This window comes from Protopterus annectens, chromosome 7.part1 (genome assembly GCF_019279795.1).
Source record: "Protopterus annectens isolate FY-2018-M chromosome 7.part1, PAN1.0, whole genome shotgun sequence".
Classification (NCBI taxonomy): Eukaryota; Metazoa; Chordata; order Ceratodontiformes; family Protopteridae; genus Protopterus; species Protopterus annectens.
Window position 1 is genome coordinate 344,039,854 of NC_056740.1, and position 25,877 is coordinate 344,065,730.

At 42.9% G+C, this 25,877-nt stretch overlaps 1 protein-coding gene across 1 annotated transcript in view; it reads right to left on the reverse strand.

Moving 5' to 3' along the window:
- Nucleotides 1-25,877, reverse strand: part of DNAH12 (dynein axonemal heavy chain 12) — a 4,520,724-nt gene that overhangs the window by 2,443,981 nt on the left and 2,050,866 nt on the right. Inside the window, exons 23-24 of the mRNA XM_044078497.1 lie at nt 15,159-15,311; nt 14,695-14,934 (exon numbers count right to left, since the gene is read on the reverse strand). Of these exons, the coding sequence (XP_043934432.1) occupies nt 14,695-14,934; nt 15,159-15,311 (393 nt within the window). The remainder of the gene's footprint in view (nt 1-14,694; nt 14,935-15,158; nt 15,312-25,877) is intronic.

Sequence of the window (25,877 nt, forward strand, 5' to 3'; positions counted from 1 at the left end):
TCTAAACCATCCCCCATTCTGGAATTATAGCTAAACTCACTAAACTAGGTATAAATCCCTACATCACAAGATGGGTTGCCAACTGGCTCACTGACAGAACCCACATTGTAAAAGTTGCAGACTCCAAATCTGACTTCAAACCAGTGACAAGTGGAGTACAACAGGGTTCAGTCCTGGGACCTCTCCTGTTTGCTAAATACTTCACTGAAGTACAGGCTAACACAGAAGGCCTCTGGCTAATGCCGTTCACAGATGACTGCAAACTAGGAGCCATAGTCGAGTCCCCGAATGATGTGGGCATCCTACAGAAGGGCCTCACTGTGACAGGTGTCAGAGGCATGGACTCAAGCTCAATGCCAAAAAGTGCATTGTCATCCCCTTTGGTAAAAACTCAGTACTCGTGAACTACCACATAAACAGCAGTCTAATTAACGCCAAATGTGTGATAAGAGACCTTGGGTCCCAGATGGACAGAAGTCTCTCCTTTGATAATCACACTGCCACAGTAGTCAGGAAATCATTTTATGTGCTACACCTCATCACAAAAGGGTTCTCATCCAGGAAAAAAGAGGTCATTGTTCCCCTCTACTCGGCACTCATTAGACCCATTATAGAGTACAACGCCCCTTTTGGAATGTACCTCACAAGACACCTGCAGCAGCTGGAAAGGCCACAGAAGTAACTCACAAAGAGGAGTACTGGACTTAAACAGATGCCCTACACTGACAGTCTCAAAAAACTCCAGCTTTACTCTGTAGCATATCACCTACTACGACGAGATCTCTGCTTAACATATAAAGCTATGTTAAACCCAGAGCTGTTGGACATGCTACACCTTAAGAAATCCCAATCCCTATGAGTTACATGCTCTAGGGACCTAAACCTTGTCACCACAATAAGCAGGACATGCTGGAGGGATAGTTTCCTGTCTCAGAGACTTCCTATACTCTGGAACAAGCTACCCATCTATGTCAAGCAAAGTTCCTCATTAGCACTCTTCAAGAAAACTCTTGATGAATGGATGGGAAATAGGAAATACATCCCAGGGATCACTTCTGTGGCTCTGCTCAACAGGGACATGGGAAATTAACCTTCTTGGGTGGCGTAAGCCAGGGAACCTTGTTGGCTAGGCTTACTTAGACCCTTGGGCCAATAGCCTAGTACCTACCTATGAATGAATGCATCCACAGTGACAGATGAATCTGCACTGTCTGTGTGCCAATGAAAAGGCAGTTAAGTAACTCAGAATATCACTTTCACAGAGATACATTACAATAAATGAATCATCTCCTCTACAAGTGCATACAAAGTGCATAACTAGGTAGCTAAGCCCACAATTCTGTCTACACAGAGAAACATATTAATACAGCTTGCGGGCAGTAGCATGTAAGAATAACTACAGCACAGCAGGAATGTGTCAGTTAGGTACTGAGATCGCATAATATCTTAAATCTGAAACAGAAAGGCAGTCTGTGGGCTGATTACAGGTTACAGGAAGACTATGGGTAACATCCAAAAAAATATATTATCATTCTGTCTAAGGAAAATATAACTGCATCATTAAAAATAAATCTCAAATTAATAGCTGGAAGCAAAAGGGACTTCTCAACATTTGTAATACTTATAAGAGAGATAGTCTACATTAAAAAGAAAGATTTCACTTGAAAATAAAGTGTGCTGTTAGAAGTTAACAGGGAGATGAATAACAAATATAGGCACTCTCTGAGTCTCATCATGTGAAGCACTGAGAGCCATACCCTAGAAAAACAATAAACTCAAACTTATAGATAAAAAAAGACAAACTACATGCGACTGATCTGCTTTCAATATGATGAAATGATAATACTGTATGGGACAACATGTTCCAGAAAGTACAGTTGTGTACACTTACCATAAATGTAGATGTTCAAGTGTGTTCACTGTTGCAGTCCTTACAAAATGGGTTATCCGGCTTCCGGTAGCCCACAGTCGGCCAGAATACCAAAGTCCTTGGTATATGAAATCGGCTGCCTTTGGTTTAGGCCTGACTTCAGGATGTCAGGTACAAAGGAAGGCAGCCGACACCATTTCCTCAGTTTTTCCTGCCTTAACTGTCAGGAGCCCCACAAAAATAGGTTAGACCAGGAAAAGAAAAATCCAGTCTGTGCCCTAGGAAAAAAGGGGGATGGAAGGGGGGAAACCAGGACTGCAACAGTGAATACACTCGAACATCTACATTTATGGTAAGTGTACACAACTGTACTATGTTCATTGTGTTTCACTGTTGCAGTCCTTACAAAATGGGTTGATTCCCAAAGCCCAGGAAAAAAACAAAAGGGAGGAGGAACACCCACTGTTTAAGGGTTGGTAAGGATGCCCTGCAACACTGCAGTGGTGAAACCAGCCCTGGACTTAGAAAACAAGGGTAAATTGTAATGTTTAGTGAAAGTGTGGACATAAGTCTAGGTAGCTGCTTCCAGGATGTCCCTAGTAGGTACACCTCTTACAAAAGCTGCTGAGGTAGAGGCTGCCCTAGTAGAATGGGTCCTAATACTCTGAGGAGGAACCTTGCTATGCTGTAAGTAACGAAAGTGAAGACAATGAGCAACCATTTAGAAATGGTCTGTTTAGAAATAGCTTTGCCCTGAGCTCCAGGAGCAAACTGACCAACAACTGTTCTGACTTTCGAAAAGGTTTAGTCCTGTCCAGGTAAAATCTAAGCTGTCTATGCACATCCAGGGAATGCAGTAACCTTTCCCCTTTATTCTGAGGATTAGGAAAGAAGGTAGGCAGGTGGATAGACTGGTTAAGAGTCAGGCTAGAAACCACCTTAGGCATAAAGGAGGGATTAGTTTGAAGAGAAACCCGATCCACATGGAAGATGATAAAAGGCTCTAGGTGCCATTAAGGCCTGCAGCTCAGAAACACATAACACAAGCACTCAGGTCACTTCAAAGCAAGTACAAATATGACTCTGTCATTGTCCATGCTGGTGTGAATGACCTGAGACATACCTCCCTGGACTACATGAAAGGCTCTCCTCCTCATCATGTAGCCCAGGTCGGTGAACCCTGACCTTGAGAGACAGAGGAGCTCTCTGATCATGTAGCCCAGGTCGGTATGACCCTGACCTTGAGTAGCATCTTACCCTCACCAAGAATGATGCCACAGTATAAAGACAAAATGATCAATTTTAACAATTGGCTAAAGTATTGATGTCATTCAAAGGGGATCCAGTGTCTGTCAGCCTGGGATGACATGCTCGACAAGCCACTTTGCTTCACTAGGGACGGCTTGCACCTGTCACCCTGGGCTTTCTAATACTGGCTAATGCTCTTGCCACCTCCATATTGCCTTTTTTAGGCAAGGCTCAAAAGACAAACCCACTTCCATAGACAACACAAGGAAAAAGAAACTAAGGGTAATGCTGCTCAACGCCAGAAGTCTAAACCTCAAGCTGTACGCACTCAAGGCTCTCCTCAGTATGGACAATATCGATATCTGTGCAGTAAGAGAAACCTGGTTCAAGGTTCCCGAGAGCACCCCAGCACTACCAGGTTATACCTCATACCATGCTTTTCGGCCCCAAAACTCAGACCGAACCACAAAAGGAGGGGGAGTATCCATATTCAAAGATACCCACACCTCCAGGTTAGTGGCACTGCACGAAGCATCGGAGACCATCCATGAGCAACTAACAGTGGGCAAAACTGCCTCAGTTTGTAGCCTGCTACAGACCACCCTCCCAAACTCAGGAACCCCACTCGGCTTTCCTAAGAACACTGGAGAATATGAAGGTCTCTCCAAACACCATTATATCGGGTGACTTCAACTACCCAAACATAGACTGGGAGCACTACTCAAGTCCAAACACCCTCACCCAACGGTTCCTAGAATTTATAAACTCAAATGCTATGGAACAGCTGGTCACCACTCCTACAAGAGTGGACCTGATCGTCACCAACATGGGGACTCTATGTTCCATACCAGAGGTATACCCCTCATTGGTAAGATCTGACCATAAATTAATCTCACTGGACATCCATATCCCGTCCCCACCCCCAGCCAAGGAAACCGTGTTGAAGAACTTCTCAAAAGCAAACTTCACACTTCTCAAAACCGAGTTGGAATCCCTCAAAGCCCCCGGGCCAGTGGAAAATACGGCCCAAACTGCAGAATCCTTTACAAACGCATTCTATGGACACCTACAGGAATGCATGGATTGTGCTATCCCAAATAAAATCAAGACTCACTCCTCCAAAGGCAGGAGACATGTCTGGTGGACCCCAGCCATAAATAAGCTATACAACAGAAGGAGGAAGTTACTACATGATAGAGCAAAATCCCAAAAAGGGAAGGCATCTCTGATCAGTACTAGCAAGAAACTACGATCCCTCATAAAATCATCCAAGGTCAGCTTCGAAAGAAAAATTGCACAAGACGCTAAAGATAATCACAAGGCCTTCTTTAGTTATGCCAAGAACCTGTGTGGCAACTCCCAGATATGCTCTGAGTTAGTGCAAAATTCCAAAAAATACACTGAACCCACAGACATTGCCAACATCCTGGCAGACAGGTTCAGTGCAAACGTCTCCCCCCTTCTCCCGCAAAAGAGCAAATGTCTATCCCAACAGAGTGTAGCCTCCCTGACATCACAGATGCACAGGTGAGAGCTGCCCTCTCCAAAGGAAAAAAACACAGCATCAATGGGACCGGACAGTGTCCCGGGCTGCGTCTTACACGAGCTCCAAGAAGAACTGTTCAGTCTCAACCTTACTACAGGATATGTACTCAAGGAATGGCGTACAGCAACAGTGGTCCCACTCCACAAAGGTGGTGCCACAATGGACCCCAGAAACTATCGCCCTATAAGCCTGACTAGCCTGGTCTGCAAAGCTATGGAGCGAAGACATTGGGAACCTCCAAACACTGGATCCTACCCAATTTGGCTTTGTTAAGGGTAGATCTTGCCTCTTGAACCTGGTCGACTTCTTTGAAACAGTCACCAAGGCCATAGATGAAGGAAAGGTAGTCCACACAGCCTACCTGGACCTCGCAAAGGCCTTCGACACAATACCCCACTTGGGCATAATAAATAAGCTCACCAGCTTAAATATCAACCCCTATTGTCACAAGATGTGTTGCAAACTGGCTCAGGGATAGAACCCACATGGTCAGAATTGCAAGTGCCATGTCAGTTACCAGTGGCGTCCCACAAGGCTCAGTCCTGGGACCTCTCTTTTTTGGTATATATTTCTCTGAGGTACTGGGTGTCATAATCGACTCGTCGACTGACACAAGCATCCTCCAAAAGGGTCTCACAGAGATGGATAACTGGTGCCAGAGCCGTGGCCTAAAGCTAAATGCCAAAGAGTGCATAGTCATCCCCTTTGGGAAAAACAAAGTGCCCACAAATTACCACATAGCTGGTAATCCATTAAGTACGGAAGTAGCAATTAGGGATTTGGGGACCTAAGTAGATAGTAATCTCTCCTTTGACAATCACGTTGCCAAAGTGGTTAGAAAGACCTTCTATATAGCCCACCTAATCACGAAAGGGTTCACATCTAGATCAATAGAGATCATTGTGCCCCTCTACTCATCACTCATCAGGCCCATAATTGAATACAATGCCCCATTTGGGATGTACCTTACCTGACACCTGCAGCAACTGGAAAGACCCCAAAAGTACCTCACCAAGAGGATCAAGGGACTCAGATGCCCTACGCATTTAGGCTAAAGAAACTCCAGCTCTACTCAGTTGCTTACCGCCTACTCAGATGCTATCTGTGCCGGACATATAAAGCCATGTCTAACCCAGAATTAATGGACATGCTCCACCTCAGGAAATCCAAATCCCTTAGAGCTACACGCTCCAGGGACTTAAACCTCAGCACAGAAATAAATAGGACATGCTGGAGGGACAGATTCAGATCCCAGAGGCTCCCCTCACTCTGGAATAAAATCCCAATCCATGTTAGGCAGAGCCCCTCAATGACCCTCTTCAAGAGAAATCTTGACAAGTGGATGGGAGATTGTAGGTTTACCCCTGGGATCTCTTCTGTGTCCCTACTAGACAGAAGCACAGTAAACTAACCTTAAAAGGGCTATCTTCTGTGACCTACTATACAAAGGCACAGTCAACTAATCTAAAAGGGTTGCGAAAGCCAAACACACTCTGGCTAGGCTTATAAATGCCCTAGGGCAGATAGCCTAGTATCAACCTACGAACCTATGAACCTAAGAAACTCTTCTAGCTGAAGTAACAGCCAAGAGAAAGGCAGTTTTCAGGAGAGAAACTTCAGGTCTGCTGAGGCAGCTGGTTCAAAAGGAGGCACAGTAAGTTTCTCAAGTACAAAATTAAGATCTCAAGCAGGAGTAGGTGCCCTTCTGGGAGGCTTTAAATTGCTAGCTGCCCTGAGGAACTGTTTCATCAAGGGATGAGAGAAAATGGGATGCTCAAAGGAACAATGAGTAGAAATAGCTGAAGCATGAATCTTGATAGAAGAAAAGGAAAGTCCACCATTAAGTAAGCCTGCTAGATAGTCAAAAGGAAGATTATATTGAGAAGGGTCTTCCCCTCTAGTCTGCGTCCAAATGGAGAATCTTTTTCACTTATCTGCATAATATTTCCTAGTGCTAGGCCTCCTGGCCTCACGAAAGACCTCAACCACCTGTTGGGAAAGGTTTAAATTATGAGCCAAGCTGCCAAATGCAGAGTCTGAAAATGAGGATGCAGAATTTTTACCCTTCCTGAACCAAGAGATCTGGTATCAGGGGAAGATGCCAAGGATGAGACTGGGAGAGACTGTGAAGTAGTGAATACCAATGTTGTCTGGGCGAGTCTGGAGCTATGATGATGGCCCTTGGTTTTTCATCCCTAATCTTTAACAGCACTCTGGGAAGAAGAGGCAGAGGAGGGAGTGCATAGATCGAGAGCTGTGTCCAGGGGAAGGACAGAGCATCCACTTTCCAAGCTTTGCTGTATGATTCCTGGTGCAAAAGGTTGGAAGGAGGTGGTTGGTTGGAGATGAGAAGAGATCCACCTGGGGAGTGCCGCAATGCTGAATGATGCGATAGAAGATGGTCTTGTTTAGTTGCCACTCGTGAGGATCCAGGACCTGCCTGCTCAACTGGTCTGCCAAGGTGTTGAGCCTTTCTGGAAGAAACTGAGCTATCAGATGAATGCCCATGTAAGCTGCTATGGACCATAGTATCATGCTTTGACTGCACAGGGGGTAAGAGTGAGTCCCTCCCTGCTTGTTGATGTACCACATGATTGTGGTGGTCTGTCCTGACCAGAAGAGTACCAGGAGAGAGAAGATGCTTGAAAGACATCAAGGCCTGCTAGACTGCCATCAATTCCTTCAGATTTATGTGCAAATGAACCTGTTGTGAGTTCCAAGTCAATTGAATGCATCTGCCCTCTAGATGTGCTCCCCAAGCATAGTCCGAGGCATCTGTGATGAGAGTCTGGCTGTCAAGAGGTGGACAGAAAGGCAGGCCTTTGTTCTGTGCACAGGCCATCGCCCACCAAAGGAACTCCGTCTGCAGGCAGGGAATCAGAGGAAGTATCAAGTCTAAATCCTGAGTGTGTTGACACCAAAGGTTTTTGAGGTACCATTGTATTTTCCCCATATGCAGTCTGGGTTATGGAATCATCATAATACATGAAGCCATGAATCCCAGGGCTTGCAGGAATTGCCTTGCAGAGAGCTGGGTCATGCTTGCCAAATTTGTGAAGTAATTTGAAAGATCCATTTGTTTCTCTTGAGGGAGGAATACCATCTAGGCGACTGTGTTCAGGCTCATTCCCAGGAATACAATCTCTCTGGTGGGTACCAATTTTGACTTCTTTTCGTTGATGGTGTAGCCCAAAGAGGTGAGAAGGTTCTTTACAAAATCCAAATCCTTTAGAAGTTGCTCTGGAGAGTTTGCCTGAATAAGACAATCATCCAAATAAGGGTAATTTTTGTAAAAACTCTGGGAGCAGTAGATAAGCCAAAGGGCAGTGCTGAGAATTGGAAGTGCTTGTTCCCAGCCCTGAAGTGAAGGAACTGCCTGCAGCTTTCCCTTATTGGGATGTGTAGATAAGCTTCTTTGAGATTCAAAGTCACCAGCCAGGAATCCTTGGCCAGCATTGGCAGCAACCGCTGAAGAGTGAGCATTCTGAATTTGAGAATCACCAGAAAAGTGTTTAGAATGGACAAATCCAGAATAGGGTGCCAGGTGCCCCCTTTTTTGGGAACCAGGAAAAGTCTTGAGTAGAAACCCTGGCCTATCTGTAGTGCAGGAACTGGCTGTATTGCTCCAAGGTTTAGCAAAGAAGAAACTTGTTTTTCTGCCCTTTGATATGGGGGGATATCTGGATATCCTTGATGGACAGGGAAGGTGTGAAAGGAGAACTTGTAGCCTTGGAATTCTATTTTGAGCACCCATTTGTCGTCTGTGATGGTGAACCAGACAACTGCAAAAATGGCTAACCTTCCCCGCAAAGAAAACCCTGGGCCCGCAGAGGCAGGCAAGGGAAGGCCGGAGTCATTGGGAATGCTTGCTTTGGGAAGTTTGCTTAGAACTCCCCGATTTTGAAGAGGAAGCCTGCCAGTGCTTAGCCTTTTGAGGGGTGGAAGTCTGTCCCCTAGAAGACCTGTAACCCCTAGGCCTAGTGCGACCCTGTTTACTAGGATCAGGAAAAGTCCAATTCTTAGAAGGGTAATGTGTACTAAAACGAGGAGGCTGAACTTGCAGAAAGTCCTTAACAGTTTGCATAGATTTGGCCTTATCCTCCAACTTTTTCAACACCTCTTCTGATTTGCTACCGAAAAGATTGTCCTTGTGCAAAGGCACATCCAGTAATTTAGATTTGACAGGTTAAGAAAGAGGCTGTTCCCAGAGCCAAGTGTGTCTTCTAATGACAGAACCAGTGGCTGCTGCTCTGCAAGAAGCCTCCAAAGTGTCGAAACCACAATGTAGAGAATGTTTAGTGACAACAGTGGCAGAATTCACAAATCTTGCATGTCCTTACTCTCCACCAGGGAAGGAACACCAGCAATTTTAGCCTTAATAGCCTCCAAAGTATGCTGCTGACACTTAAGCATATGAAAAAGACAATTAACAGACCTAATAGCCAGGGTGGAAGAAGTATAAACCTTTTTACTCCATCTATCCAAGGCCCTAAATTCCCTGTCAGAAGGAACAGAATTTTTAGCAACCATGGCTTTATTTCTCAGGGCCCTAAAGGTGTTAATCTCCAGATCAGCAGTAGGATTCTTGAAAAGGAACTGATGAGAATCAGGAACTCTATAATACTGGTCAGGCTTTCTGTGAGCAGGAGGAACAGAATCAGGAGTCAAAGAATTCTCCATGAAAACATCATCAACAACTTCCAAAACCGGAGGGATAGCCAAAGGCTTATGCTGTGGCAAATCCAAGAATTCCCTAATCCGTTTCTTAGACTGAGGGTAGTCCTGACTTTCCCATTTGAAATGCTCCCTAAGAGTATTCAGAGTATCTCCAAAAGAAAAATCTTCAGGAGGGGAGGCAGAAGGGATGGAGTCTTCTGCATCAGAATCCTCAAAACCAGAAAAAAGTTGAGAGTTTCCCTCTTCATCAGCAGAGTTGCTGGAAACCTTAGAGTCTGAGGCAGACAAAACTTCTGGGGACAATTCCCTAGCCCACTTAGAAGGAGGTGGCTGAGAGCCCCTGATAAGGGTCAAGCTTGAACAAGATCCTAGCTCTACGGCATATGGTATGCGGGTTGAAAGAAGCACAGATAACACAATTAGGGACATTGTGCTCAAGGTCCAAACAAGTAATACAATAGGAGTGAAAATCACGGTGCAGAATCTGTTTTCCACAGGCAAGACAGTTATTAACTTTCTCTGACATTCGTTAAAGCAAGAAAAGCGGGTCCCCAATGGGGTACTTATCTGAGGATGTCTTCAACTAAGCAGTCGGAATACAAAAAGAAGGTACTCAGCCAACAGGCACTCATGCAAAATGCTTCTTCTTTGGGCTTTGTGGCAAGAAAGACTGAGGAAATGGCGTTGGCTGCCTTCCTTTGTACCTGACGTCCTGACATCAGGCCTAAACCGAAGGCAGATGACGTCATATACCAAGGACTTTGGTATTCTGGCCGACTGTGGGCTACCGGGAGCCAGATAACCCATTTTCTAAGGACTGCAACAGTGAAACACGATGAACATCATGAAATACTTAGTCAGAGCAGCCACTGAGAAAAAAAGTGCAGCTGGATAATTTTTCCAAAATAAATCACTATAGGCCTATTGAATAACTAATAGCAAAACTTGGAATGACAGTACTGCTAATGCTGAAACAAGTGGGGCACATCTGTGCACTTCCCAAATATGCCACACATTTTATCAGACTACATTAATTTACCCAAGGGACAGCCCCTAAACATTGTCTGATATATAGTGTCAGAAAAGGAAATAGCCTGTGAAAATGACAGTTCATTATTTACTGGCAGTAAAAAGGACTTTGGAGAAATAAACTGGAAAATATATATTGCACATTCATAAAATAAGAAACACTGACAGCATGTATGCATCTCATGCTACATCAGCATAAAACTGAACCTGCTGCAAACAACTGACAAATGTGACCACATACATAAAGAGTCAAATGCGAGTGCACTCGCTCGCACACACACACACACACACACACACACACACACACACACACACACACACACACACACACACACACACACCTTTCACTTGTCTGGCCCACTGCGTAGTCCAAATGTCTTCTGAAATTCAAATTCTGCATGTGCAGAAGACAATGACATAAACAATCAGTTGCACAGACCCAACAGGTGTTTGCAACCTATTTTCGTCTTCTGCATTTGTGCGACTGGACTTAATGGGTGTTCTTAAAGCAGAATGTCCTTTAAAAAACAACTTTTTTTTTAAATTAAAGGAAAAAAAGGTAGCTTCTGTTTTCCACACAGTCCAGAAGAATTCCAGACAGTTGGCAACCCTAATCTCCTCTAAATTATTCACATAATCTTTTTGTCTGAAACTATTTGAGGCCAGGATGAAGGGTTGAGAGAGAATCTGGATGAAGGAGAAAGAGAAGAAAGGGTGGGGAGGTAGGGATGGTCTATAATTCAGCTTATTCTTTCCTTTGCAGAAGGTTCACTCTTTTTTGGAAAGGCGCCCCTCTTGTTTGGTTTCAAAGAATTATCCTCTTGTGATTTCCTTTTGAAGCCCTGATTTTTGTTTGTTCTGCCTCTCGAAGGAAGATGGCTTGCTTGGGGAGAACTTGGGTACATGAAACATACTAAATGTCCCTCTCATGCATTAATTTGCCTCTATCATTCCACTGTTTGGGAATCTGTGTAACAGAGAGCCCAAACACCAATTCAGAACTTAAAGGGGCATTCAAATTTTTGGCTGTTAAATCATCAGAGGAGTTCTGATTATGTAAACAAGCATACCATTTTAATAAAACAGAAGCAGCTGCATTTTTGTAACTATATCTACACATTCAAGCACACCTCTTAAACCATGTTTTGAAACCTGAGTCAAATCAGAAACCCATTTCATTATTATAAGTCTTTTGCTCTGTGGGTAAGGATGTAGCAAAATCACCCAAACTGTACGCACACTGTAAATTAAATTACAACATACAGAGTTGATAATCTAACATTCTAAAGACTAGATACTAGAAAGAGACACCCTTTTGCCCTGAAGATCTAATCATTTTCCCTTATAATTAGGGGTCTCTGGATTAGATGAAACCAATAACTTTTTAATTGAGCAGGCAGCTAGGAAGACAACAAGGTCAGCAGTCAAATGAGAAAAGAGACCTGTCATACCCAAGCAGAACCCATGTTTTCTCTAAGCATTTTTAGGGACTGCTGGATTAGATACTGATGTCCTGTAGGCAGCTTTATAAACATTTTCCAAGGCTGGTAAGAGAGCAGGGATAGCATCTTGTCCTCTATAATGTCATATACCTTGCCTAGCTCTGGGGTAGTTCCCAACTGCTCCCATGCAAAAACATAATTAAATATCTCAATTGTCTGAGGAAAAGAGAACACTTATTTTGACCTATGCTTGTATTCACCTTCTGAAGAATCAGAGTGACTGGGCACAGTGTCATCTAGGAAACTGCCACTGTCCTCATCAGCTTCCTCATCATTCTCTGAAACAACAGAAATGTTTCTAGCTAAACTGGCGCTAGAGCAATGTATGAGAACACAACCACCAAAACTAGTTGTCTGTAGAACACTCTTAGCCAAGGAAACCACCTAGTTATAATCTAATTATCAGCTGTATAATGAAGACTGATTCTTTTTCTTATGAACTTCAATAAGAGAAAAAAATATCTGGAGAGGGTATTATGTCTGGTAAGGGGTCATTTAGCCCAAACTACTCCGGCACCTAAAGGGTATGGTTCTCCCATACATACCTGTGACAGATGCTGGAAAAACTCTAGATGATATGTCTAACCTCCATTACATAGTGTCCTGCAAAGCTATATTAGAGGGAGACGGGGCAAAAGGTAAGTGGTCTGTGGGCCAAGCAGTGGCCTTGACAGAATCACTAACTATAGGCTGAGGCATACTTTTGTTTTTTTTTCTTTTTAGGTGCAACCAGACTTGATGGGGGGGGGGGTTCCAGAGTTAGGATCCAGCAAGTGAGGGGAGAGAACACCAGCCAGAATAAAACACTGGAATTACTAGATAATGTACCATACTAAGCACTTTAAGCTTCTAGTAGTAAACATGTCTCCAAAGAATTAAACTCTACCAAACTGTGATATTATTACAAAACACAGCTTGAAATGTGTTGAAAACTCTTTTACAACTGACAGACATTAGTTAAAGAATTTACAGTACACAAGTTGCAACACAGAATCAAACAATGTGCCAAACCGGTGTTAAAAATTAGCTCCACACACTTTAACCAATTTAGCGGAATAATGTTTAGCAGTAATTTAAACTATATTTTCTTGTCAAAGAGAGAGAGAGTAAAATCTCCACAGTGCAGTCAAGTAACTTAATTCAAGGTAAAATTGGGAAGCAATGTTCAAAACACACAGTGCAGAGTAATACATATAGTAATTAATGTACGAATGCTGAAAAAATTCTAGTTCTGCAATATTTTCCTGTCAAAATATGAAAATAAAACAGTTTAACAATAGTTTACCTAGGCCTTTAGTGTATAATAGCACACATACACAATGCACTTCTCAAAGAAATACTGAACATTTCCTCAGAGATAATAGAAGCCAAATAAATACTACAAGAAGCAGAAATTTCCACAGGAATTACTGGAAATACTAACAGAAGTAATACATTGCAAACTGTATATATTTTTAAATAAACATAAACATGGAAAGAAAATAATAAATGAGAGGAAATTCCCAAATTAGGCTTATTTGAGCAATAATAATGAACATCAGAATCATTTGCTTAAAGGACCATTTGCTAAAAAAACAGGAAAAAAATGACAGCACCTCTGGCAATGTGCCATGCTCATAAACTGGTGAGCAGCAAAACAACTGGGTTCCCCAAGCAAAATGTGTTTTCTTTATGAAATTAATAGAACATTTTTATCATTGAATCCCTTGTAGTACTATGCTTGCAATAGTGTCAATCTAAAATACTAACAGAAGAATGTAAACTATTTTGAGCTGTGTTTAAGTATTCACAATATTGATCTAGGACGAGTAGAAGTCATCGCCCTAAGAGACACTGCGATTAAAGAAACAGCAACTAAGAAGAACAATCCTTGGTTGAAAGTATTAGCCCTCATTTAAACTTTCATCATAATTTTATAAATTAAATCATTGAATAATTAAAATTTTAAGCATAGCTTGTGATATTTATTTACCTTTTAATCTCAGGCATTTTGTGCATACTGTAAATAATTTGTTTTGTTTCTGTTTTTGAAAAACTGTACTATTATATCCAATTTGTAAATTGCTTTTACTTATTCAAACATATTTTGTAACTTTCATTTTCTTTTTTTAATGGAATAAGATAGTTAATAAAAAACAAGAATTCACAATATGCTATCATAATATACAATACAGTGCTGATCTTTAGGTGCTGTATCTGTAGAACCTTGTAAGTGAGACATGCTGACAGCTGCCACTTAAAAGTCGTATTGCACATGTAAATTCTGAGTGCTAGAATCAAGATGATATAGGGACTAATCAATAAATTAGGGATCATTACAGCACACAAAATGTGGCAAACTGCAGAACTCATATAAAACCCTATAACTCTACTAAGGAAATATAACATTTATTCAAACCTGACCAAAGGAAGAACAAGAGGAGAACAAAAATGCATTTTAAAAATAAAACTATTTCAACCTCCCTTTCCTAGCAGTAAAAAGACGATGCAAGGTTGCATGTAAAAAAAAAAATAGTAAATTCAGATCACAAGCATAAGCCGCATGACTACTTTTACTGTTTTATGTCACTCAGAAGGGAGGAGCTGAACAAAACTGCCACAGTGCTCTGAAGGATACAATGTTCCAAAAATAATTCATACTACAAGGCATAGGAATGATAAAGTAAGCATTTGTTCAGCCTAATGGAAATATGGGACAATCAATGCAGAAGGAAGAAGATAAATCTGGCTATGTCTAGAAATTGTTGTGATAATAGATTTTTAATATGTTTTACGTGACATTTCTATGGTATTTATCACATAAAAGAAATTATTTTCTTTACCTTTAGATTGTCTGGCAATTCAGACCGACCTGCATATCCAGGATTCATGGTAATAGCAACAAAACAATTAGGATTGAGGCGCAACTCTGTCCCTTCAAAGACAAAAACTTCAAGTTTCATCTGGATGGCTCTTTGAATGCAGAGAATCTGCTGAGCAATTACAGACAAAACTTCAAGCTCAATTCGGTTGAACTCATCAAAACAGGCCCAGGCACCAGAGGAAGCCAATCCTTTGAAAAACTACAAAAGAAAGAAGCAACATTATACACTTGAATAATGCATTTCCTCAGACAGCAGTACTGCAGCTTTTGTAGTCAGCTAGATAATGTTATATTTGACTTGGTGTGTACATCTATGGATATAAAGTACAGTTCGCAATACTGGATCAATAATATTTCTATAAAAATTCACTCATTCATTCACTTGTTTGTCTTTATTTACCTATTTACATTATCAGTAATTACCTTGCCCATAGCGAGATAATCCAGACCATCAGAGCAGTTGAAAACAACACATTGTACTGCCAGGGCCTTGGCTAAATCTTTAGTAGTCTCTGTTTTGCCTGTACCTGCTGGACCTTCTGGAGCACCTCCTAAGTTCAAATAAAAAGCTCCAATCTACAGAATGGAAATTAAAATCAAGTCAGTAAAATTTTCTATTATACAATCTGAAATGATGTAAAGCACAGCAAACTGAATACCAAAGTTCATTGAACACCATGACTGTTTTGACAACAGAATAAAAACTGAAGAACAGATAAGAACAGCAAATTATTTCACAATGGAGACAGCAACATGGGGTTTGACTTTACCCACTTTAACCATTTAAAAGGCATTTTAACCCTTCATCTGGAATTCTTCACTTATCATGCTTTTGCTCATTCCAATTCAGGATCTTTCACTAGAGGTTTTACACTGCTGTTGAGGCTTTCAGTATTACTATTCTCAGTCTTCAGAACTCAACATCTTACCACATATCTGCTTACTACAGTCAGTTCTCCTTCACACAGCTTTAAAAGCCTTTCACTAACACATGTATGTTACCTGTTATGAACTTCCTTCATAACACCAGCCACAGTAGAACAACTTTTAAAGCTATAATACTTTATTACACATTGTTATGATTATAAAATGTTTAGTGTTATATTTCAACTACTTTTACATATTTTATTTGATTTTGGGTCATGGCTAAAAATGGTTCAGTACAGATCAGTTCATCTACCTGGGTGCTGAAAGAATACATTTATATATGTTACTTCTACATCAACTGATCACCACCTTACTGGTGAACTACATTTAATAAAAATTCAATCACCTAGCCAGAGCTAGAAGAACAAAATCGGCAGTGAAGACCTTTTAAAAAATCTGGTGGAGGCTTCCATTTAGTATGAATTCAACTCCCTCCAAAAGCACTTCAACTCTATTTTAAGTGAGGATGGGGACAAGGAGTCTGAATGGGATATGACTCAGACATCAGTAATAAGAAGTTATGTACCTACCATAACGTTCCATGTTAGTTGTCTTCATCTTGCCTTCTTTCTTGCTGTTTGGGATCAGAGCCAATCCTCGGCTCCGACTCAGCCATCTTCAATAGCTCGAGAGCTGTTTACTGGCTCGAGCTACCCCTTATCCCATGATGCCTAGCGACAGCTACCCAGATCTCGTTTGAAATAGCTAATCCCAGACATAATATGGGAGAAACCAGTTATCAAAAAACTGATTGTTCCATGCATCCCAATATCTAGAATAGGTTAGACCACCTAGGTGGAAGAATAACAATAAAGCAATACTCAGCCAGTGAAAAAAGACTCCTCTTGATCCACTAGGACGAGGGACAGAGGGAGGGATGCAAGAAAGAAGGCGAGATGAAGACAACTAAAATGGAACGTTATGGTAGGTACATAACTTCTTACATGTTAAGTTGTCTGTCTCGCCTTCATTCTTGCTGTTTGGAACAGCGTCCCTAGCACCTAACATCCTGGGTGGCTCAGTAGAACAGACTCTTCAGAACAGTAGAACCAAAGTCAGCTCTGCTCCGGGAGACCATATCCACCTTGTAATGAGAAATAAAGGTATGAGGGTTTGCCCACGTTGCAGCTGCACAGATGGAATCCATGGGCAACATAGACTGAAAGGCTACAGAGGTGGCTAACGCCCTAGTAGAATGACCTTTCGGTTTAATTGGTAACTCTTTGTTCCTTAACTGATAAATAAAAGTAATAGTGTGGGACAACCATCTGGATAAGGTCATCTTGGAAACTGGGAGACCTTGTTTAAGGCATAAGAAAGGAATAATTGGTCTGACTTCCTTATTTCTTTAGTTCTGTGCAGGTAAAAAAACGTAATTGTCTATGAACGTCCATTTGGTGGAGTTTGTACTCTGCCTTGTTGCTATGATTTGGGAAGAACACAGGGAGATCTATAGATTGGTTTAAATTATTTTCTGAGCAGACTTTAGGAAGAAATGAAGGATTAGTCCTCAGAGCAACTCTGTCCTTGTGAAACACCAGGTAGGGAGGACGAACACATAGTGCCTGAAGTTCTGAGACACGCCTAGCTGAAGTGATAGCTACCAGAAAGAGTGTTTTCCAAGACAGAAACTTGATGGAGCAGGAAGCTGCTGGTTCAAAAGGGGTCAGAATTAAGGAAGTTAGGACTAAATTAAGGTCCCAAGGAGGAGGGGGATCTCTCACTGGAGGTCTAAGAAGAGATGTCCCTCTCAAAAAAGCTTTAGAGAGCTTATCAGACATAATGTTAGAATTTGACAAACCAATATGAAAATTAGAAATGGCTGCTAATTGTACCCTAATCGTAGTAGAAGTGGCCCCGGAGTGAAACAGTTGTGCTAGGAATTCCAGAATTTCGTGGACTGGGGCTGAGAAGGGATCCACATTCCTAGACTCTGCCCAACAAGAAAAGCATTTCCATTTGCTAGCATAAGTTTCTCATTGTAGACTTATGAGAGGAGACGATAATCTCACGGACTGCTGGGGAAATGCTAGGAAGCCTGGCTAAGGTTGGAAGTGAAGCAACCAAGCTGTGAGCTGGAGAGTTTGGAGGGACTGATGCAACCCGCCTGATTGATGAACCAGGAGGTCTGGAATTGGGTCCAGTATCCAGGGCTGATCGAGAAGTTAATGGTGCAGGAACAGGAATCATAACTGTCGAGGCCAGTAGGGGGCAATGAGGATCATTTTGCAACCCAATGATTTTGCTTTCTGTATGAGTTTCGGTATCAGGGGAAATGGAGGAAAGGCATAAAGAAGTCCCTGAGGCCAATCGTGGACTACAGCGTCTCTGGGTATGTGACCTGGAAGCGGAAGAAGGGAGAAGTAGTTGCTGCATTTGCTGTTGAAGGGGGGTGGCAAAAAGATCGCAGCAAGGCTGTCCCCATTTGTGGAAAATAAGATCCTCAACTTCCTGATTCAGAGACCACTCGTGAGGCATGAGGATAGCTCTGCTGAGCCTGTCCGCTATGATGTAGGATCTCCCAGGGATGTGCATCGCAATCAGAAAACGTTGGGAGAAAATTGCCCACTGCCAAAGTCTGAGTGATTCTTGACACAGAGGGTAGGATCTGGTTCTGCCCTGCTTGTTGATGTACCACACCACTGACATGTTGTCTGTTTAAATAGCAATGGTCCTGGAAGGAAGAGAGTCTTGAAGAGCTTGCAACGCTAGGAGCACGGCTCTCATTTCTAGGACATTTATGTGCAGATGGTACTCATGAGCTTGCCAAGTGCCTTGGACTGTCCTGCCCAGATAATGCCCCCCCACCCTATGAGGGAGGCATCTGTCATCATAAGGGGGTTGTATGAAAGGTCTGCCCTGAGTAACTAGTGGGGAAACCATCCACCAAGAAAGGTGTCTTTTGCATGCGTCCGTGATCAGGATCATGTGAGACATGGGTAGCTCTTGGAAAGACCACTGCGTGAAAAGAAGCCATTGAAGAATTCTCATGTGGAAGCTCGCTAGTGGAATTAGAAGAATGGCAGCTGCCATGGAGCCTAGAGTTTGAAGGACATACCTGACTTGGATCCTTTTGCTCTGCATTAGAATTTGCACTTGTTGACGAATTGTGGACACTCTTTCTAGTGGTAACCTTGCGAACATATCCCTTGTGTTTAAGTCTGCTCCTATGCAAGTGATAGATTGACAGGGCAACAAGGCAGATTTTTCAAAATTTATTGTAATGCCTAGCTGGGTGCAGAATGTGATTGTATAATCCCGCGCTTGTAGGAGTTGATGCCTGGTGGTAGCAGTGAAAAGCCAGTCATCTAGATATGGAAACACCTGGAATCCTTAATGTCTCAGGTGAGCCGTGACCACTGCCATATATTTGGTGAACACCCTGGGGGCTGTGGTGAGACCAAAGGGCAGAGCTCTGAACTGTTAATGACTGGCCCCCACCCGGAAGTGAAGAAATCTCCTGGAGCACTTGTCCATCTTGATATGGTAGTATGCATCCTTAAGATCTATCCAGCACATCCAATTGTTCTGACCCAGAAAGGGTAGAATGGACTGTAGCGTGACCATCTGAAACTTTGTTCTTTGTACAGACCTGTTTAGTCTGCTGAGATTCAGAATCTGTCTCCAGTCCCCTGTCTTTTTTGGTACCAAAAAGAACCTTGAGTAAGTTCCGGATCCATGCTGGTCAGCAGGGACTTCCTGGATGGCTCTTTTTTCTAGCAGTTTTGAAACTTCTATTACTGCTTGCTCCTTCAGATTGGGTGAAACATCTGGAAGGATTTTCTTTGACAGTAAGGGGGGTTGATGGAAGGGAATTTTGTAACCTCCAGATATAATGGACCATATCCATCTGTCTTTTGTTAAATTTTGCCAGGCTATTGGGTACAGTGAAAGTCTTCCCCCGACTGCCTCCAGAGGTGAGCAGCCGGGCAACCCTTCAGGGATGCTGGAAGTGCTTATCAGAGAAATATACTCTGTCGCCCTGGTTCTGCGGACCTCCTCTGCCATGAGGGCGGCATCTATTATTATTGTTTCCCCCTCTGCCTCTGGAGGAAAAATCACTACGTGTGTCAGGCAAGGCTCCCTGAGATTTATGGAACCACATCTTCCCACTCTTCTGACCCTTGGGGTAAGGTCTAGAGGGAGTGGAAAAATGGACTCCCATGGCAGACAGTCTTGCCTTCTTGCTCACACCTAGTCAACGTGTCTTTCACCTGTGGCCCAAAGAGAAAGGAGACATCAAAGTGTTGAAGGGCACTCTAAAGGGTTTCCTCAAAGTTACACAGCCACACCTACGCATGCCTAAGGGCTACACTAGTGCCCGCAGCTCTACTCGCTCCATCGGCTGCATAGGAAATGAGCCTCATGGAGGAGTTAACTACAGAATTAAGCATCGTTAGCTGGGAAGCTACTTTGGCTTGTGCTCCCTCAGCTGTAGGATCTTGAAGGCTATCTCCAAGCTCTTTAAGGAGATCCCTTTGAAGTAGAGTAAAATGACAGATAGTTCAGTGACCTCATGGAGAAGGTCGGTAAAGCAAACATTCACTTCCCGTACCTGTCCATCGTCCTACACTCCTTGTTAGGAGGATGAACTGATGAAGAGGTCTCCGCTAACTCTTTTTTGGTGGCTGCTGCTACCACCATGGCATCAACGGGCACACCTTTAGAAACGAATTGCTTATCCTGGGGAGCTGTAATAAATTTACCAGGTCTCCTCGGAGTTGGTTCCACTGTGTCCGGAGCTGACCAAGCCTTTCGAGCCGCTACTGACATAAGTGGGTCGAAAGGCGGAGAAACCCAGGAGGTGGAAGGTCAGGAACCAGAAGCATCCAGGAATACAGACTCATCCTCAGTAGGGGCTAGGGGATTCCAGTTCCCCCTCTGCCTAAGCATTTCCAGGATGTCAGAGAAGGAAACATCTTCAGAGTGGGATCTCGGGGACCCTTTCAATTCATCTAAGTCTGTATCAGAAGTGACAGACTCAGGGGAGTCAATGTGATTCCTCTTGTACTTTTTCCGAGGGGGCTCCTTTGAGTGATCAGGGGAGGCCTTGGAAGAAGAGGAAACACCCAGTGGGGTGTCCTGGAGCATCTGTTCCCTACGCTTGGGGTCTGGAGTAGGAGCAGAGGTTAGCACAGTCACTATGGGGGATGGAGCCGGTGGGGCTGGTAGTGGAGCTGAATCAGGGGACAGCACACTCTGCATGACCTCAAAGGCATCCCTGCCATGAGGCAGAGAAGGCTCTGGTTCCGAAGAAATAGGAATCCTTCTCCACGCCGAGAGGGGGACGGCTCCGAGGCCGATGTTGGAGCCGAGCTCACCTGCGCCAATGCTTCGAGAGGGAGAACGGGGTTGGACAAGGGTCCAATGCCACTCGTCTCCTCGGAGCCGACGAGGGAACCCCGGTGCCCAGATCCCTTGATGGAAGGTACCATCGAGGTAATCGGAGCCGACGTTGGAACCAAAGGAGATATTGTTATCGGAGCCAATGGTTCCACTACCCGAACGCCAATGAATTCCAGCTCCGAACTAATTGGAGTCGGAGAAGGAACATCAAGTGAAGTGGACGGAGCCGATACCTGTTGAGGAGGGCTGGACAATAATTTAGCTAGTGCTTGCGACTTTAGCAACCTACTGACTACTCTCTCCACATTGTGATCCAACAGCTTAGAGGATCGAGAGGAGTGAGAGGAACGGTGGCTATGCTCACTTTGAAATAATGGAGACAGAGGAGCCGAATGCACCGACTTTAAGGAAGGGGACCTCAGCCTCTTGTGGCTCCGCAATGGCTCCGAAGCATCCGATGGAGCCGATGGGGAGGTTGTCTTGTCGGTGCCAGCCGGAACCGACTTAGAAGCTAAATCCTGCACAGGAGTCAGCTCCGAGGGTGGAGCCGATGGCTTAGTGGATTTTGGGGATTTCACTGGCTGTGAACTCTTTGCCGGTGAATCCAGGGGTTTTAACAGACCGCTAAGAATCAGTTTGTTCTTACACTCCTGCAGGACTCTTGGACTAAAAGCATGGCAAATAGAACAAGAGTCCTGCAGGTGAACAGTGCCCAAACAGTAGATGCAACTAGTGTGTCCATCTGTCAGAGACATTTTCTGACAGCATGAGTCACACTTCTTGAATCCAGAAACCTTAGCTTCCTTAGACATGACTGTACCAAAAAAGAAAGACTAAGTAAGTAAATACAGACAAATAACAGTACTGCACTAGACAAAATACACCAGTACTATCTAAACTATGAAGGAAATCTAAGATTTAATAATTAAATGTTTTTTTTTGTTTTTTTTTTTAAGGGAAAAAAGGAGAGCCTCTAAGTTAAACGGCTAACCTAGGGATGGGGGAGGGGTGGGGAGAACTCTCTAACTTAAACGAGTTCTATCAAAAAGGGAGATGCACTATAGAAAATATAACTACAACACGTATAATATCTCTAAGTAAAAAAAGATACTAGAAGATTTTAAAATCTAAAGGAAGTTTACACAAAAAGTTAAATATACGAGCCTGAGCCAGAAAAACGACACCCTCACAGCTGAAGCGGCAAATGAGATCTGGGTAGCTGTCGCTAGGCATCATGGGATAAGGGGTAGCCTCGAGCCAGTAAATAGCTCTTGAGCTATTGAAGATGGCCAAGTTGGAACCGAGGATTGGCTCCGATCCCAAACAGCAAGAATGAAGGCGAGATAGACAACTTAACATCCGAGGTTACAGCTATGAACTTTTTTATATGTTTTACTCACGTATCTCAAATATATCAAGATTCCCCTCCACTCAATCTATTATGGCTATTTATTCAGCCAGACAGCAAGAGCCCCACTGCTTATTTATTTCTCCTGGGGCAACAGTGTACAGTGGCACCATTATCTGTTGATGGCAGGAATTTTATTTTGTTAAGCTCTAATATCTTAGTGCATGGCTAGTAACCCACTCCCAAGGGTTCAGTGTGCAGAAGGCATCTGCAAGTGGTGGAACTTCTTACTACAGGCCTTCCTCCCTTGAAGACAGCTCTTCCTCATGTGCTTTCTGGTCTGTACCAGAGATTCCACATGGCGACCATGTACTCTGGACAGGCACCTCCACACTCTCTCCCCCCAAAAGAGGCAAGACAGCTAAGCTGCATCATTACTCCCTTCCCCACTGCAGTTACAATAGTTGTCCAAGCCATTAATGGAACCTGGTTCACCTGGGTTGTAATAAGAGCTTTATCTGTCTCTGCCAATGGAGTTCCTACCAGTAATAAGCCAAAGGTGGGGGGGTTGGGTCAGTACTTTCACAATGGTAACTTGTAGATTCAGTGGTTGACACTTGGGGTGAGGGTGCTGCCAAGATCAAGAGGATGATCTTCCAGGCAATGGTCATGGATGGCTCTCCTAACTGAGCTGAGAGCTACTAGCATAGAAAGCAGGACATACAAACAGCAGCAGTTACTAAATTGTAAACTTAAGCATGGGAGCAGTTTGGAAAGGTCATAAACATTTCCCTTTAATCCTAGAGATAACGATAACAATTGATCACAAGTTTTAAGCAATATAGTAAAAGGAAGGTCCCCCAAAGGGGTACTTATCTACCTAGAAGCTGACAGATGTGCTGGTCACAGAAAAAGTACAGTTGTGTAAATAAACATGCCATAAGAGTAGATGTTTGAATGATCACTGCTGCAGCAGCCTTAGCTATATGGGTTATGGGTTACATCCTGCACAAGATATAACAGATGGCCAGTTTCCAGAGATTCAGGTCTCCTTTCATTAACCAAGACCACTGACAGCTTGAGCAGGGTGATAGAAAATCAATGGGTTGGGCAGCAAGCCCTTGAAATCTTTCATGGCAACTGAAAGTTGGAAATTACACTTCTGAAAAAGGATAATTCTAGGTAAACCAAAAATCAGTGTACGCACCCTGGCAACAAAAATACAGAAAAAAAGGGGATGGAGGGATGGGGCAGCTACTACAGCAATAATCTTTCAAACATCTATTGTTATGGTAAGTTTACTAACACAACTGTATTATGTTTATCATGTGATCACTGCTGCAGTAGCTTTAGCTACATTGGTAGACTACCATAGCTTATAATGAATGGGAGAATGAAGGGTAATTTCCAAAAACCCCTGAAGAATGGTTCTAGCAAAGTCTGCTCTAGACTTGATTTGTGCTGCTTTGTAAATGTATGCACAGAGGACCAAGTTGCTGCTTCTACGGTCCATGAACCCAAGGCCTTAACCCTGCCTAGAATTCATTTGCTGTGGTGGGTACAACTAAAGCACCATAGCATATGGCAACCATTTAGAGACAGTCTGCTTTGACAGAGGTCATCTTTTTTTCTTACCTTCATAAGAAGTGAATAACTCAGAGTAGCTGAAGGTTTTAGTTCTGTCAGGATAATATCTGAGTTGTTTGTGGACTTCCAGAGTATGAAGAGTCCTTTCTCCCTCATTTTTAGGTTCTGGAAAGAAGACAGGGAGATTGATATTTTGGTTTAAAGTAAACTCAAATAGCACTTTTGGAATGAAAGAAGGATTAGTTCTTAAGAAAACTCTATCTGTATGGAAAACTGTAGTCAAAACAGCCAATTTGTAGCTTATTAATTTCCCCTATTCAAATAAGATAGACTACTTGCCTTACTTTCATATTTGGAATACATCCTCCTCCCTGTCTCCCTTTTCTACAGTATCTTGCAGCTGCTACACTACATATGTAACCACATATGTAAATCTCCGTTTAGTCTTCCTTGGCTTCTGTACTGCTCCCTGTAATTATCTTATTCCCCGTCTCAGCTTCTATTTTCACTGTTAATGCAGTTGTTTCCTATCTCTGGAAACCTTGTTACCTTATGTCATAGACAAAGCTTACGGACTGTTTTTTCTCACTGCTTACTGATTGCATTTTCTCAACACTGTTGCATTGTTGATTCAGTGGCTGAACTCCACTTGGGCTCACTCCACTCCCCTTCCCTACCCCAAATTCCCACCTACTGCCTCCTACGCTACATTGAAACTATCATAACTCCATCCCTACACTTCTTCGAACCTATCTCCGCATCCCATCAGAACATAACCCAATCGCCATTGCCCTACAATTAGCATCTTTGGCTCATTCACTTAAAGTGCTGCAATGAAGCATGTTCTTTTAGATGTTACACTGTCGTAAATATAACTACTCGTCCTAGTAACATTTTACAGTGCAAACTAATATCTTCAGTAAAATTTAACTTACATGTAATACAAAATGACTCTGTCTTAAACCCTGCTAGTGGGACTCCCCAGCTTATTAGCACTCTTTACCAACTACCATATCTCTCCGCTACATATAAGTAACACTCCTACAAGCCCACACTTACTACACCAACATTTACCATGTCTAGCAATCACCACAGCACCCTCTCTCCACCAAACCTTTTTTGACTTTGTCCAATAAAACTAAAACACAAATGGATTTGGCTACATACATACATTCCTTGATAAAATTTTCAAAAAACAATGGAGACATTCAACCAATGCCCAGCACCACACAACAGCAAAAAACCCACACTAACAGCACTGTATTAAATCACCATTCTGTTTTATAACTGCCATCCCCATTTCCAGCCTTCCCCTCCTAAATATCAATCATAGAAACATATGCAACAAAATCCAAGACATACATCCATACTTGTAATGCCACATATTCTTCAGATATAGTCATGGCTACAGAAAGCTGGCTAAAAAACACATAAATGACAATAAAATAACCCCATCTGGTTTCAGTATAATTAGGCTTGATAAGACCAATTAGTGGACAGATGGACTTGCCATCATCTACAAGAATTCCCTAAACATAACAATATTTGCACAGGAGACTCCACAATTTAATGACATAGAAAGTACAGTTGTATAAGTAAATTTACTATAAAAAGAAGTTATGTCCTTACCATAACGTTCCATGTGGAGTGTTCATCTCGCCTTGGTTATTACACATGGGTTCGGAGCCGATCCTCGGCTCCGTGCCGGCCGACTGCAAGCTCTGCATCGAGAAGAAGCTCGAGGACATCTAATACCCACAATCCCCCTCTGCCTTTACCTCAGATCTAGTTTGCAAGCAAACCAGACATAAAGCACGCACACCTGCCAACTATATACATAAAAGTACATATATACAAACATACCAAGAGTATGATAGTAACACTAATACTGCAACAGCAGAAGGAGAAAACTCCAGACCAGGCACCAAATCGAA